This window comes from Gallinula chloropus, assembly GCF_964237585.1.
Source record: "Gallinula chloropus genome assembly, chromosome: 13".
In the NCBI taxonomy this organism is placed as follows: Eukaryota; Metazoa; Chordata; class Aves; order Gruiformes; family Rallidae; genus Gallinula; species Gallinula chloropus.
In genome coordinates, this window is record NC_140098.1 from 4,548,069 (window position 1) to 4,564,266 (window position 16,198).

Here is a 16,198-nt window from a genome sequence, read left to right on the forward strand (position 1 = left end):
TCCTTCTCCAAAGCAATAAACATCTTAATCCCAGGTGCCTAGGAGTTTCAACCACTGAATAAACACAATTTCTCTGAAACGCAGATGTTCTAGTTCAGATGTAAAGTTTTTTTATATATAAAACAAATACCACAGCAGTTACAAAAGCACTTATGTTCTACCTCATGCAAGCTAATCAACAGACATATTTTGAACAAATTTTGTTTGATTAAGGCATTGTCACTCTGTTCCAGCACCCTTTTAAGTTATATTGTCTCCACTGGAAGCAAATTTCGCCCATTTAAATTGATGGTGATTTTACACAAGACCAAAAGCACGATACATTTGAAGGAGACATCAACCAACCTCACCACAAAAAACACTCCTTTGTAAAGAAATACAAAGCTGCATGAATACATACGTGTGTGCATATAAAATTGGTTTTCACTTTATAACACGTGTGCAATAAGGTTTTGTGTCAGGAGCTTCTGCCACACTAATCTGACATTAAATAGTGTGCTGATTTATTTTACCTGAGAGTCCCGAATAATTCGCTCACCCTTTGCTACTTCACTCCTTTCATCGTCTGTAATTAGGTCTAGTGCTGCTGCTGTTACAGTCTTCTGAAGAATAATTTAATCCTGCTACCCACAGAATAGAGCATGGGGACATTTACTTATTCAGCTGAACTTTCTCAAACTGGAATGCAATTTTTTCTATCAAAAGGATTAGCCCAGTGGTTGAATGAGTGATGGTATGTGTCGGAAATAAGGGACAAAGTCTTCTGCTTGTAGGACTGTACAAACATCTTGCACTCTTTGGAAAAGCACTTAATGAAGTCTGTAGCTACGGTTCGTGAGGGAGGTCTCAGGGCCTCTGTATCCAAAACCCACACCATGTTCTGTGATTAAAGCAAGAAACAGAATGAAGTCTTACTGAAACACAGGGTACTAACGGATAATGCCATCGGTATCTCACGCAGCACCAGTCACTACTGCAGTATTTTTGAACACCTGAGGCAAGGAGAAAAAGCAAGAGACAGCTCCACTCAGTCACTTAACCCCCTCCAGCAAAGCACTCTGAGGTGTCTGAAGCAGCAGGATGTGAACCGAGGTCCATCCTACTGTGCAAACTGCAGTGCACAGCCACAACAAACTCCAGCCCTTACACCCCTCAACTAGAGCCTTCCTTCCCCACATCTGCTGCACAGGACGCAGACATCCCCTTCCACTCACGAGCTTCACTTACTGGGCAACACTCCTCTGCTTTGGCATCTCAGCACTCGATGACAAAGGGAAGGATAACTTGGCTTTCCTCCAGGCTTTGCTTCCTCTCTACAACCAGAGCACACAACTCAAGCTCAGAGGGCAGGGAGAGCAGGAGCACTAGGGCTCCATCCCGAAGGAATCAAACACTGGTACTCTGAGCACTCAGAACTGCAATATTAACAGAGTAAAACACCCATCACTAACTCACAGAACATCCTTTAAAATGCTTTGTCCCTTAGGCTGCTCTCACTGCTACCTGTGATCTCCAACACAATACAGGAATAGAGGAGGAGAGCTGCTCAAAATTACCAGACCAAATTTTGCAGATTTCGTTTCTTCTGAAAGATGCAATTCAAAGGCACTAACTCTGGTTGCCCTGCTTCTGGAATTTTGTACAGAGATACAGGAACAGTCTATTAAACGCTGGGAGCGTTCACTCTGCAGATCACAACTCCATGAAAACTGGTAAATGCAGCACTAGACTGTTTTTTACAGAATTCTGCAAAAATAGGTAAAATAATCTTATTTTTTTCCTTTTAGCAATGTAATACTGCAAAAAGGCTACCTCTAGACCTGAGCAAGACTACAGGAGCTTACAGAAAATTACAGGATCAGCCAAATATATATCAGGTCCTGCCTGATTTACTCAAATGAACCAACAGTACCCTACAATGACATTTTCCTATTAACTGAAAAAAGTATTTTTATGTTGCTGGAGAGAACTTCATTAGAACAGATTACTATAAATACACATTAACACTCTGTAAATATGAAAAAATATGCTATCTGCAAAGCTTAAGCTTAGCAGGGCTGACCTTTTGCTACCTGCACTGAAAGGAGCAGTAGCAGCAGGGGAAAAAAAAATAAGAAGTACTTCTATAAATAATGTAGGGAATTCCCTACAACCCTCTTAGAAATTTAAGCACAAGCAACTACAGATTAAAGGGGGAAAAAAGTATTCTTAACTGGAAAAGGAGAAACATGGGATATAAAATCTGAATGAAAGTAATTAGAAAACAAATTAAAAAAATAAGTGTCCGAATTGGCCCTCTAAACTCATTAAAAAATTGGAGAATAAATATTATGGGTAAACCAGTGGAGCACATTCCCAAAATAAAACAGACCAGCCAATTAAGCAAGAAAAGTTACTTCTATTTGCCAACCTCTCACAGCAAGTGCAGGCTGTGAACAACTGATGACTTAATTGGCTCATTAAAAACTTCTGCTTAACCACTGAAGCACAAGGATCTGGAAGTCAGGGAAGCTCTATTCTACTCCTAGCTCCCAAGCACCAGCTAACTGGGTAACCTTAGGCAAGAGACACAGGGGCTGCTCTTTCAAAAGCTGAGCACATGCAACTGAATTAAATAAATGGCTATTATGAGGTTTTTCCAATTAATGTCAAGTTCTGAACCACTGTGAGTTTGGTAAGGAGACTGTGAAGCAGTCCCTTTAATTCTCCACACAATTACAGACCAGCAAGCCTTTACATAAACAGGCCTCAGTTTTGCTGGGGAACTGAAGCTCAGATGGTAGCTGACAATTTCTTTTTTCAAAGCCAGTGACGTGAGTCACTGAAGTGAAAGCCAATGAAGGTAATGTCCCACCCCCACCCCCAGCCTCAATTAATAAGAGACAGCTTGGCTGGTCACTAAGTAGATCACTTTTCAATACTCTTATCTTGAATTCTTAACACTGAGAACATTTTACCCTCAGTTCCACAAATCCCTATAGTAAAGCACAATTTATTTATACTCTGCCCACATCAGGGTTAATTACAACCACCAGGTAACAGGAACTGCCAAACAAGAATTATTTTGATCTTTTTCTCAGATATGAGGAAACACACACCAAGTAACACCTGCAAGGGATGGTACAAAGGCAGTTACTGCATATGACATCTTTATCTGATTGTACAGGATTTTTATGCAGTCCTCTGTGAAAACAGGCATAAAAATAGAGAAAATGGGTGGGAAAGATCACCTTGTTTCCAAACCAGTAACTAACAGACTGATTGACTGACTCTAAAGTGACACCACAGTCCTGGAACACAGTAGCTACACACTGGTTCCCAGGTCTCAACAGCACCATTCTGTCAGACACACAGACTTGGAAGAAAGTACTGAAATGTGCCTAATTAACAGCGGGCTGTGAGCACAAAGAGCATCTACTTCCTGTTCCTGTGATGTCTCTCCCAAGGATTTCTAAAAGTAAACTGTAAAGCAAAACAATAAGCATGGAAACGTGAGGATATGAAGAAAATCAATTCATACACATAGAAGGTAGATATCAAGACAAAGCTTCTAAAGGACATGCCCACAGGAGCCAGCATCTCATATCCACATGTAGATCTGGGCACTGTTCTGTTCAAAGCTGCTGAATAATAGCTTTATAAAAAAATGACCACTGACTGCACGTTTTAGAAATCAAAACTACTTTCAATTGCAATTTTATACCTTAATGACTCCTGCTGTATCTCAAATATGATGCTTATATAACATTGCTGTCTTGCTGTCAATGAGAATCCAAGATCAAAGGAAATGCATTCAGTGTAACATAACACAAAGGAGGTGGTTTTTTTAAAAACCTTTCAAAATCCAGATGCTATCACAAGAACTGTATAGGAAAATTAAAAAAGCCACTCTCTTATGCTGTTATCAGCAGACTGTTAGGACAAGAAGCATACCCAACTGTTAAGAGGAAAAAAGTGTTTATATGTGAACCTTCTTTCCCAGTTTGCCTACATCAGGTTAGCCTAGGCAAGTCAGCTGCTGCTTGTACGTCCTTGGCACTACAAGGGCTACAACCTTCTAAAGAAATCCTCTGATGCTCTAACGTTTTGCATCTCACACAGCAGAGTGAGTCATTCCGAGTCCATTTATAGTCAGAAATGTAACACCACAACACTACTCCCCTGGATGTAAACACGCAGCTCCCATTGTTTGTATGTGCATAGGAGGGCAGGATATGGTAGTGACAGAAAACAAACCCATTAAGATATTTTTCAAAAGATATTGCTGTGCACCCATCTAAACTGTATACACACATAATTACCAGTTTCCTTGTTTTATTTCCTTAGCCTCTGTCACACTTGTACTTGCAGAAGATAATCCAAATTCTAACCGGGAGCTCTGAGAGGTTTCCATAGCATAAACTGCAGCACTATTCTCCAGAGCCAACTCCTGTGTCTAATTTGTATGCTTCTTCAGAGTTTCCAACAATCTCTGCTTTGAAACAAATTCCCCAAGTCCAATACAATTTAATGGGGTTTAAAAGCATGTTTCTATTTATGGATCTCAAATGCTGGCAGGTATCTACTTCCTTACTTTTGATGAGTAGTTCCTATTTTGAACTACGGATGGTGGAGCCCTCCTATTACTCCATCTGTGGCAGATTTGTTTTTAATTGCTGAGCATCTGCAGTTGAAGAGGTTTGCAGTCCTTTTAAGCAGCTGAGCAAAGAATGAGCAGATGGTGTCAAATACAACAGTACTAAAAACCAAACAAAAACCCCTTCCCTAGGTTTACCCCCCCTTTTAAAATAAGAAATTCTTGGTTTGAGAAGGATACTATGATTAGATCAGAGAAATTAAGCACATTTGCAGTATGCTGGTATTATAGCCTAAACATGCTTAACAAACCATTTGTAATTTATTCTAACCTTTTCTAAATAGTACTTTTATAGAATGAGTGGAAATTGTGCCACAAATTCTAAGTATTATTTAATTCTGTGGGAAATAAATATTAAGCAGGAAAGCATGTACTTTTGTGTAAACAAGTAACAATAAGGAACCATTACCTTCAACTGACAATTAAACATAGCACCATTTCAAGACAGTACAGAAAAAGCCACTTTTGCTCTAAGAATTTTACATATCCCACTGAGGCTGTTCCAGGTTTTATAGCTTTCACCCATTCCTATTTATAAGCAATGAAGAGAAGGGGGGTTATTTAATGCAGTAAATACATCACTGTTTCCCACCTCCTCATCTATCAGAGGTGGATGAAATCTCACACAGGTATTATGCAGATAAATACAAGAAAAGACTACAAGTGACTCGCACCTGTAACAATGGATGTCAAAAGAAGCCCACAGAAACAGGACACAGTGGAACATTTCTCAGATGAGATGCCCAACCTGCAATTGTCCATCCATGTAATGAACTTCAGCCCCTTTCATTCAGTAGCTGCTGACAAACAGCCCCACACTGGTGTATCAGATAAGAACTTGCATTTTGCTTCATTTCAGCAAAGCAGTGCTTTACCTCCACGGAGTACCAAGCCATACCTAATTGTTATCATGTCTCCTCGATCTCCTTGAATGTACCAGCTGCAGTTTACAGCTGGAGGATAGTTCAATGGCCAAGAAGGACTATAGATGACTCCTCGTCTCTCTGTGTGCTGTTCCAGTTCTCCACTGCAAGCAGCTGTTAATAAGGGGGGAAAATATTCTTGTTAATGCTTTGCCTAATCAACAATTCACATTAGCTACAAGAGCTTTCATCAATTTCTGGGGATTGCAGACAAACGAGAGTCAACAGTTTTATCCTCTTACCAGTTTCTTCCCTGCCCCAGATTTTAATTAAGACACCCGCTCTCAGTGTAGGTAAGCATAACCTGCATTTCAATTCAGGATCAATCAATAGCCTTGCATGAATGTACCAAAGGCTACAATCAATTTTACTGCATGGATCTGCCAGGAGGATGTAGTGCAGAAATCCTTCTTACCGGCTTCCCAAAGCCTGGGTACATCACCCAGCAAGTGAAGAGGATCCATATTCAATGTAAAGTATCTAGAAGATTATTTTGTTGCAACGTATTCCTGGACATGTTTATTTTCCTAACCATACAGCAGACCTGAAGTTGATTTTAAAAATATCTCCAGCAAGAAAGGAAAAAGTAAACTGAACCCCACTATTGGTCAAATGTTTTCACTGAACATTACTCAGTACTATGAAATTCCTTCTGAACTCCCATAGATAGGAGAAATTTTCCAGACAGGGAAAGGAGCAAACAGGGCTAAATAAAGCTCAGTATTTTCAAAGTACTTTCACATCTTCCTATGTAAAACAGCAGGCAATTAAGGCTACATCAAATACTTATAATTTGTAATTAAGCAATTCAAAAATGAAAGTGAAATGTTCCAAGGACAAGTGGGAAAGCTGCTCTGATGGGAAAATGTACTCTCAGCAGACTACAAGAGGGGAAATTCTGTGTAATGCAATTGCTATTCTGAACATTCTCCAAAAATATTTTTAAAACTATTTTTAAAACAAATGACTATCCAGAGCATGACTTGTGGATTGCAGCTGAATACTCCAATTCTTGAGAGCAGCTTACTTCCCTGTAGCTTCAAAGGTGGCAAGGCAAAATAAATGCTGCCTGCACCTCAGGTTTCCTCAGATGCATCCAAATACCGTGTTACAAACCACAGATTTACAGTATTGCTTGAAATTCTGCCACAGAAGTGGAAACGTTTCAGTTCAGAGTCAGGATCAGATTCACTGCACTGGAGGGGCAGGCAGGGTGAAGCAGCGCCGGCAAAGCTGCCCGGCCGCACCGGAGGCAGGCGGCAGGGCTGCCTGCGGAGCTCCCGGCTGCGGCCGGGGCCAGGCTGCGGTACCCCCACCAGCAGACCCGTGCCTGGCACTACTCCGCTTGCTCACAGTAAGCACTTTTGAAGTGAGAGCCACAGGAATATGAAAAGCACGAGGGGAGGAACTTACCTGAGGTAAAATATATAAAAAGGCGTTATTTGTACTCTCCAAGCAGGGCGTTCTGCTGAAACGCATGCATGTAATTCCTAATAGTTTAGAAGGCCCCCACAAAAGCATACAGCATCCATCAACAGGCAAAACTATCTACCTCCAACAGGAAGATATTGCAGTAAAGCTGTTAGAAAAACAAGATCATTTCTGTTACCATATTTCTAAAACCAGAGAGGCTCCGTGCTAGGTGCTGGCACAACACAGAGATGCAGATGCAATTACAGAGTTAGAGAAGCAAACCTGAGACCCACAGGACTTCCCAGCTCAGAGTGCTCAGGTCTGTAACTGCACTCCTCCACAGATTTGTCACTGCATCAACGTATCACAGCAGCAAAGAGGGCCTAGAGCTAGCAATCTCAAAGGAGCTGGAAAGACTGCATTTCCTAACTGCCAGATGACTAAAACTTCTCAATGGGAAGGAAACAGAATGCACAAAGCAGAAAGAGCAAATACACCAGACAGCACTATCCAGAGGCTGCCAGCAACATTTCTGCAAACATTTCTTTTCACCCTGTGTGAAATAGTGTTCTCAGTTAATATCCCTTATTCATAGTATATGCATTAGAACACAGAACAGAATCATAATTACACAAAGCTTATTTTAGTTTCCATTCTGAGGATATCCCATTGACACGCTGGTGACTCTGCATGAGCACTTCTACTCAAGGATTCACCAGTGTGGTTAAGCAGAGCTTTTATTCCCCCAAATACTTGTTTCTCAGTTTTAGGAAGGATTTACAAAGATCTCAAGCAATAGTTACTTGAAGGGTCCCAGAGGATTTTTTTAAGATTACAAGCACTTTTTTCTTTTGCAATAATGTATAGTTTCTGAAGTTGCAAGCAGTGGATCTGATGTAACATGGCCACTCAGGTTGTCAGTGAGAAATGTGTTTTGTTATTAAAATCCAACATCTGCTACAAATGTGGAACATGGAAGGAAGAACAGACCAAAAAAGGAATTTTTTTTTTTTTTTTTCCATCTTAACAGAAGAACTGTAGCTGTGAAAGTCTAAGGACACAGGCACAGTAAGGGCTGCGCTGACATGATGTGCCATTTGGGGCAGTTCATCTGGCACTGGCCACTGTCACTCAATACTTTCCCATGGCTTTACCCCTCTGACACACAACAAACATTTCAGACTTGCCCTACTCAAACTTAAAAGGACAACTGCTTTGGTCTTACAAAGGCTCCTGATTTGAATGGACCACTAACGTGAGTTCATATTGCCAAAACGTTAATTACACTATTTTAAGGACTTGTCCATGGTCCCCTAAACCTACCAGAACAAATTGGGGACAGGCACCCACCCATCCATCCCCCAAAACTACTACAGGGTTTACCCAAACCTCATTTAAATGCCTTTCAGTTCCCATCAATGCTCATTACTATGGTATCTGCAATAAATCAATCGATCTCCGTCCTAACCAGTCACTTGCCTCATTATACCTTGTGCACTGACTGGTGTGTGGCAGACAAGGTGAAGTATCTGAGCGCTGCTTTCTGCAGCTGTTCTTTCACCTACACACACTTTGCAAGAGAACCCACACCAAAACAAAGCCTTCAGTGCTGGCAAGAACACAGAAAAGCCACACAAGGGCACAACTCCGTACTGCTGACGTTTCAGTGTCAATAAAGGGGCCCCACTTCCCTCCTCAGCTCCTGGCCATGAAGCTTGCAGAATCACAGACAAGCTGGGCTTGGGCATGACAGTGTGATTCCTTAAGGAAAATAAACAAAAGCCTTTTCAAATTGCCAAAACATCTAAAGGAAAGGGAAGTCTTTAAATAGAAAGGTACAGTCCTGGGTTCCGAAAGCCTTATCATTAACCATCAAAAATCTTTTCTGAGTTGGGGCTTAAAAGATAAAGAATGAATTTTTACAGATTAAAAAAAACCAACCTTAAACGAATGCCTGAAATCATGTAAGTTCAGAGAGTTTCAGTCAAACAGGTATAAATCTTCATGAGGCTCTTTCTGCAATAATCAAACGGATTTCTTCCGCTGTAAACAGCAGCGGATTCCTCCTGCCAGTTAAATATGCCACAAATACTTGCAAGAAAGTTTCCAGAACTTTACATGACTAATACTACTCCTATAACAGAACTCCAGTAACTGTAACAGAAAAGACGTTGAGTTCCACCAGAGGACAGTGCTGGGAACACTAAACTGTGCAGAAATAAATTTTCAGAGGATCCCAGCAGAAAATAAATCATGCAGTTTCACACCCTTCTGCAACGCCCCAGGGCCTGTCCCAGCCCCAAGGGACACATCCCAACCATCTGCTCCAGGATGAAGGATAGCTTGCACCTGCCACAAGGAACCTTCTCTCAAAACCAAACGTTTGGCAACATACACTTCCCCAGTAGCTATGTCAGGGTCAGCAGGAAAGCCTCCCCAAGTTCTCCAAACGCTCCCTCAATGAGGGCTTACACACGTTGCTGAATGCAGACCCCTTCATGCCTGTGGAGAAAAAGAGAACTTAAGGCTCCCCATCACTTTATCCAGTCTCTAGGAGACTGCTTCTGCCCCGCTATCAGAACCAGCAAAGGCACAGCCCAACAGTTCAACCCACTGGTCTGACAAAATCCAAGTTCACACTCCTCTAGATCCACAGGCTGAAGTGGCTCACCACGAGTTGGGGCAAGGGGGATCAGGGGGAGGACTGCTCCCTGTCTGCAGCTTTTCTGGCTTAAGGTCGTTTTACAAATATCTCCAGGATGGTGGCTCAACCTGTGTTCTCCAGAACTCATTATTTCTGCTCTTACCTACTTTCTAAAATGAAACTGCACTATACCTCATCAGAGAGATCTCCTCTGTAATAAGCTGCTTTGTCAGGATGTATTGAGGACAGCAAGCACTCCTCCCAACTTTTATCAGGGCTCCTAAGGAACAACTCCTGTGAGATGATTCCTGGCAGGGTCATCTGCCTTACAACTGCACTCCCCTAACCTGCTATCCTCAAAAGCACAGGTAAAAGCAGCTACACATGGATCACACTATTGCAATGACCTTTTACAATCATTTTTCTTCCCTGCTCCAGTTACACCATCGGGAAGCAAAGTAACTCAAAATTCTATCAGTGCAAGAAAACATGAAGGCTACAATACTCTGAGGTTCTCAGCACACTTGAAAGGATAAAAGCCAAATGTTACAACTCACTCTCTGCTTCTAGCAAAAGAACAGCATTAGAAAGCAGCAGAGCCTACTGGATGAAGCATTATATATTTCAGGCCAAAAAAGTCTAAAAAATATCACCACTCTAGGCCAGCCACTGCATAATTACTAACCTCACATTTTGTAAACTTATACATGATACAGACAGTGGGCAGCAAACTCCATCAAAAGCCCAAGAACCATCCAGGCAGAAGAGACCAGGACACAGATGACATTGCGGATTTTTGGCAATGGAAGACTGGAAACACTGCATTGCAAACACCACGTTCTATACGGTTCATCCACACTTCCCCTAAGTTAAATTTAAGGAAGTTACCTAATCATAAAATTACCTTTTCCTGATTTAAACCTTGTCTCAAACCCCCATGTTGACTTGAAGGCTCAAGGTCCCTCATTAATCAACTGCTGCCTTAGAATTATTTCCATGTTACCCCATTTCCTTTCCTCCTGTTTCCCTTATTTGTTTTTTCTGGTTTAATTTAAATTGCAACCTCTTCAGGCATAAAGTATGCCTACCAACAGACTGTGGATTGACGGGCACAAGAGGCTCCTTATCACTTAGAGGACCCTGCTTGCAATGTTCCCAAAATGTCAGGAAGTCACAGTACTGCTATGCAGAAGGAACTCACAATAAATGCTACGATTCTGGTTCATTTTCCACTTTGACATTCATAGGGCATTTTTAACATTCTTGTTTTAGCTCCCCTGGGAACAGGCCACTGTCCCTGGCTTGATACTCCCAGGCACATTTCCTAAACACAGAGTTTTCCCCTGAACATACTGTGACTTTAGCATCAAGCTTATGATTTCTTTCCTAGCACGGTGAAACTGATGGAGCCCATAATCCTAGGAAGATTCAGAAGTCCTAAACTTCCTAAAACATCACTGTTCCCCCCTCTCTAATGAAGGTCATACTGTTTTGTTAAAAGATCTCTTTGCAGGGGGAAAAAACAACTTAACAGCACTGAAAATACAAATTAGAAAAGTATGTCTTACCTAATGAGGTAACAGCACTTTCTGTTTTCCCAGTCAGGAAGAGATTCACTGTGTAAAGACAGAAAAATAATGTTGATACAGATTCCAGGGGCCCAGGGTGGCAGTCAGCATTTAACCATTTCTACGTGTTTGCTGGGGTGTTAATATAAATGCATTGCAGTCTTCCAACAAGAACTTTGCTTATCTACACAGGCAAGTCATGTAATCAACTATTATCCTTTGCTGTAACTATCATAAAGTCGACACATGACATTAGTTTACTACCCATCAAATATGCAACCAAAAGAAACAACTGCCATTGTATTTTAGGTTGTCTTCTGCAGGAATTAATTGGGGAAGACAGAAGAACAGTATCACTAAAACCTTCATCATCACAGCTAGTCACTTTACCTCCTGAAATGCTGGAAAATAACTAATGAGATTATCTTTAAATACATCTCCTCTCAAGTGAATGTCACCTTGTCACCTGCTAAAGCTAACACAATGCAATGAAGTTGTCAGAAGTTTTTGGGTTGTTTTTTTTTTTAAAAAAAAAAGCCGTATAGCAGCCCATTGGTAGTATCAAAACAGGATGAGGCAGAGCTTGCAACACACATCTGACTGACAAGTTAGTTTCCAAATACTTTCTCAGAAATCTCCTCTCTCAGTATCTACAGTTGAGAGAGTGGCCACTGCAAGAAAAAAAGAATAATTCTCCTGTGTCATCGTTCATCCAGAGGTCAGTGTCAACACCCAGTTCCACTTCAGCTTCCCCACACAGTCTGTAAGGCACTTCTCTAACAAATACAGCACATTTCCTACCCGCTCCCATTTCAGCAATACTCTAGTATCTACCAAGACAAGCTATCAATAAAATGACACATGTTCAGAAGAATTAGAGAGGTTTAAAAGGTTACCAAAACTTAATTCACAGCATCACGGCCCAAGCACTCGCTTTGGCTTTATTTTGCATGTGTTATGTCCTAAATCTTTTTATAGTCAATCTGCTGGCACGTATTTAGTGAAAAACATCATTAAAAAATGAACAATAGAAGAGAGGAAGAGAAACTGTCCCTGTTCCCAACAGTCACTTGGGAAGCTGCTGACAATTAACACTATTTATGTCTCAGAGTAGTATGTACAAGCACAGGCCCCCATTGTCTTCCACACGTCCAAACACTTCACAAAACAATGGCCCTTGCCCTGACCACCTTCTGGCATAACTTAAACCAGCACAAGGGGAAAAAAGTGCCTACCACTAACGGGGAGGAAATAGAAAAGCTTCAACCGACCCCTCAGCTTGTCTGTTTTCGTGGCTTTCAGTCAGTGGTGGATCTGAGCGATCACCAAACCGCAGCAGCCCAGGTGCCCACAGCAGTCACTCCCTAACTTAAGCCTGGCTGTCCACAATCTGGACTTTCTCCTTCCTCAGGCCAGAGCTCTGACAGCTAAGTGCAGACAGCAATTTCGGCAGGTCCACAGACTGCTGCCGACCTCACGCTGAGGCCAGGCTCTGCAAAGCAGAGAGAGAAACCTCTCCTGCAGCCACCCATCACAGAGGGTGTCAGGGTACTACTACAAAGGGCAGCAACTTCTCGCTCCTTACAAGGGATCGCAGGACTGAGCACGAGGGAAGGAGGGCAACCAAAAGGCAGTGTATGTATGCTGCAGCTTGAGAAGGAACAGGTTTCAGCTGCAGATTTGCATTAATAAGCATTAACACGATGTTGAAAGTACCTCAACAGCACCGACTTTATTATATAATTAATGTACAGTTACATTTGTTAGATGATAATGACAGTGTGCCATGTAATCATTTCCTTTGTTCCACAGTGCTACCTTGCTCTGGTAGGTCAGTAAGCACACCTAGGAGCTACACCATCATCCTGTGCCAGGAAACGACTCAGCTCTGCCAACTCCCGCTCTGTGACAGAGCAGCCCCTCCGTTTGTGACAAACCTTGGATCACAGCAATAAGGGCAAGAAGATGTTTTCTCACACCGTATTAAAGCACTGTTATTCCTGTAACCATAGTAATACAGTCATAAAGACTGAGAAGAAATTAACTGGTGATTGTGTCACAAATTTACTTTCATGAAGGGAGTGTTTGAAGATGGGTCTGTACTACCACTCTACAATCTTTGTTCACATTTCCTACCTGAATCTCCCCAATGACCGTAACAAAACACTCCCAAGCAGAGGTTCTCTCACACGGCTGATGAGGGGGCCCTACACCCTTTTAATGGAACTAAGTAGCACGGAGATAAGGAGCATGATAGGCTGGCATTAGGTGGCTCACAGCCACATAATTTTCTCCTGAGGACTGTCAGACAAAGTTAGAGGCACCTATGCACACCAGGCCTGGCAGATACCCAAGAAACACAACCCCTAAAAATGCTTTAACCTCTGCAAATGCAAAACAACTATTGGCTGCTGTTGCAAGTTCTTTGCTCTCATTTTCAAACACTGTCACACTAAGAAGTCAACAGACAAGAACAGGTCTTTAAAATGAAGGCCAAGTTTCGCATCAGGTACTTTCCCCAGCAGCTGAATAAGCTTATGGTTTCCAGTATCTGTTTTCCTCAGTCTCAGTCTTACTCAAGACCGTCAAATCAAACCACAAGAACACTGTAAACCAGCATTTTCTGAAGCACTCAGCTCTCAAAAGTGTCAGAGACCCAAAAGAAAGAACAGCCATTCCCTGATGGCTTTCTTGTCTCTTGTCAAAACAAGATCTTGTCAAAGTAAAACTAGGTGAGAGACTAGGGGCATACTATAAGGTTTTCTAGATGCTCCTTTTCTTAACTGTTGGGCAGTTATGGGAAAGCCAGAAAAAAAACCAACAACAACAACCAACCAAAACCAGAAGTGGTTCAGTTGGCCTGAACTCTGTGTAGGAAACTTACTGTGCCATTCATTTGGATTGCTAAATAATTCTCAGGGTGAGGTTTTTCAGCCGGGAAAGTGGTTATTTGGATCAAAAGGGAAATTTACATCTTGGCACCTCCAAACCAAATGACAGCTACCAGGCTTTTCCCACAGCCAGGAGGAGGGACATCAGCGTCACTGTTTTGATTACTTCCCATTTGATAACTTTCTATGTCCTCCAGAATTTCTCAGGAATGAGAAACAAAACGGCCTCATGAAAGAACAGTCGCAGCAAACCCAGTCCCAATCTTTGGAGCAGCAGTTTACAGACAAGGTCACACACAGCAATGGTCAGGGGCAGCGCATTGATACAGACACCAAACACCACGTACAGCCTATGCAAAAACAAAGAGTAAAAGAAAAGAGTGGCGAGAAGCAAGAACCAAAAATAAGGATGAAAGAAAAGGGCAGACAAGCAGGAAGTAAAATACAAAAATAGCTAAAGCAGCAGCGTTATATTCTTATGGGTTCACTGAAGCGGAATACCTTACAAGCTTCCCACCTCTCATGTTTCTCAACTTCCACTACTGTCAGTTGTGCAAGGAATAGGAATAATACATTCCAGCTGAAAAGAAGAGCCAGACAGTGAAATTCTAGAAGTCATAGAAAGCAGAAATCTACTAAACTTGCAACCTGGCATTACCCACAGCTAAATATAAGAAGCGTTCTCACTTAAACTCCAGAGTTTATATAATCTTTTATTACCTTATTAGTCATTTTGATAATAGCAGTGCTATTTCTGTTAAAAAGCTATAACGAATTTTCCAGAGAGATCTGTCCAGGCTGCTAAAGAACCCCAAGAAATTCAGAGACATGGCAAAACTTGCCTCTTTCCTCTAACTTTAGATAAACAGCGCAGCAGACATTATCCTCATGCTGTGCACATCGCTGCCATCCCCTCAAGTCTCTGAAGAAGAGAGTTGTGCTAGCTAGAACGGATGCTCACACTGCGCTGCAGTTTGGATAGCTTTTTACACTGCACTTCCGTTAATTAAAATAGATACATCTGAAGTAACCAGAGCAGCTTCTCAACTTTAGCTTCCTACATTTTTCTAGGCAAGCCCTGATGTTAAAAAAAAAAAAAAGAAACCACCAAAAAACTTCTACAAAAATAGATGGAGCAGCCTGGGCACAGACACCCGTTTCCGATAATTTACAACACAAATAGTACTGTCCTTTGGGATTATTAAAAATGAGCTCTGATCCACCTCGTTAGCAAACAGCTGTGGCTTTAGCACATCCTAGTTGAAGGAGGTGTAAAGAGTTTACCAAGCAGCCGTCCGGAGAGCTCAGCGCAGCCCCAGCACCCCTGGGCGGGCACAGCGCGGCTGCCAACGCGGCTCCGCCTGGCCCTGGGCAGCGCGCAGGCACGGGGCGCTCAGCTTCCAGAACTCCCCGTTTCTACGCGCCCCTGCTCAATACGCCGGGCCCTTCGCTCGCTCATCCCAGTCGCAGGCGTCACCGCTCCTCCCTTACCAAAAACATCTTCCCTGACAGAGAGGGCTGACAGACTGGGAACTAGCAATGCGCTTCATCGCGCTGCCATAACTTAGCACCTGCTGCGAAGCAGAGCGGAGAGCAATTGCTTCAAGCAGAAGGGAGGGAGGAGAGCAGAATATGGCAGAGAAACGGAGCGGGGGGGGGGGAAGAGAGAATGTTTTTCCATCCTGCCACTCAGAGAAGTGACAGGCGGGCGAGAAACGCGACCGAGCGCCGGGCCGGCGATGCGGCACCGCGGGCAGTTTCGTAACCGCCCCGGAGCCGCTGCCCGCGCCTCGCCACGCTCGAAGTCTGGAGAAGCACCCACAGCGTCCAAACTTTTCTTCTTTTTTTTTGTTTTAAGTGCTACGCGGGGTGACCGTAGCGGTTTCAAAGCCGAGGGCGAAAGCCTGGCTCCCGCAGGACCGGGCACAAGTCCGCTCGGCCTCCCCGCCGCCGGGAAGAGGACAGGCGTGCCCACCCGTGCAGGGACCCTGCGGGACCCGCGGCCGCACCGCCCCCGGCCCCGTCTGAGAGAGAGATGGGGCGGGGGGGGGGGGGGGAAATTCGCCGACCGGTCTGGTCTGTGCGGCCGTCCCGCCTCCCCCCCACCCCATCCCCGACAGCGT

The 16,198-nt window shown here is 43.0% G+C and overlaps 1 protein-coding gene across 1 annotated transcript in view; it reads right to left on the reverse strand.

Annotated features, from left to right (window-relative positions):
- Nucleotides 1–16,198, reverse strand: part of LRP3 (LDL receptor related protein 3) — a gene marked incomplete at its 5' end in the record, with an annotated part of 32,115 nt that overhangs the window by 7,445 nt on the left and 8,472 nt on the right. The window contains 2 exon segments of the mRNA XM_084270046.1: nt 5,535–5,673; nt 11,185–11,232. Coding sequence (XP_084126172.1) covers nt 5,535–5,673; nt 11,185–11,232 — 187 coding nt within the window.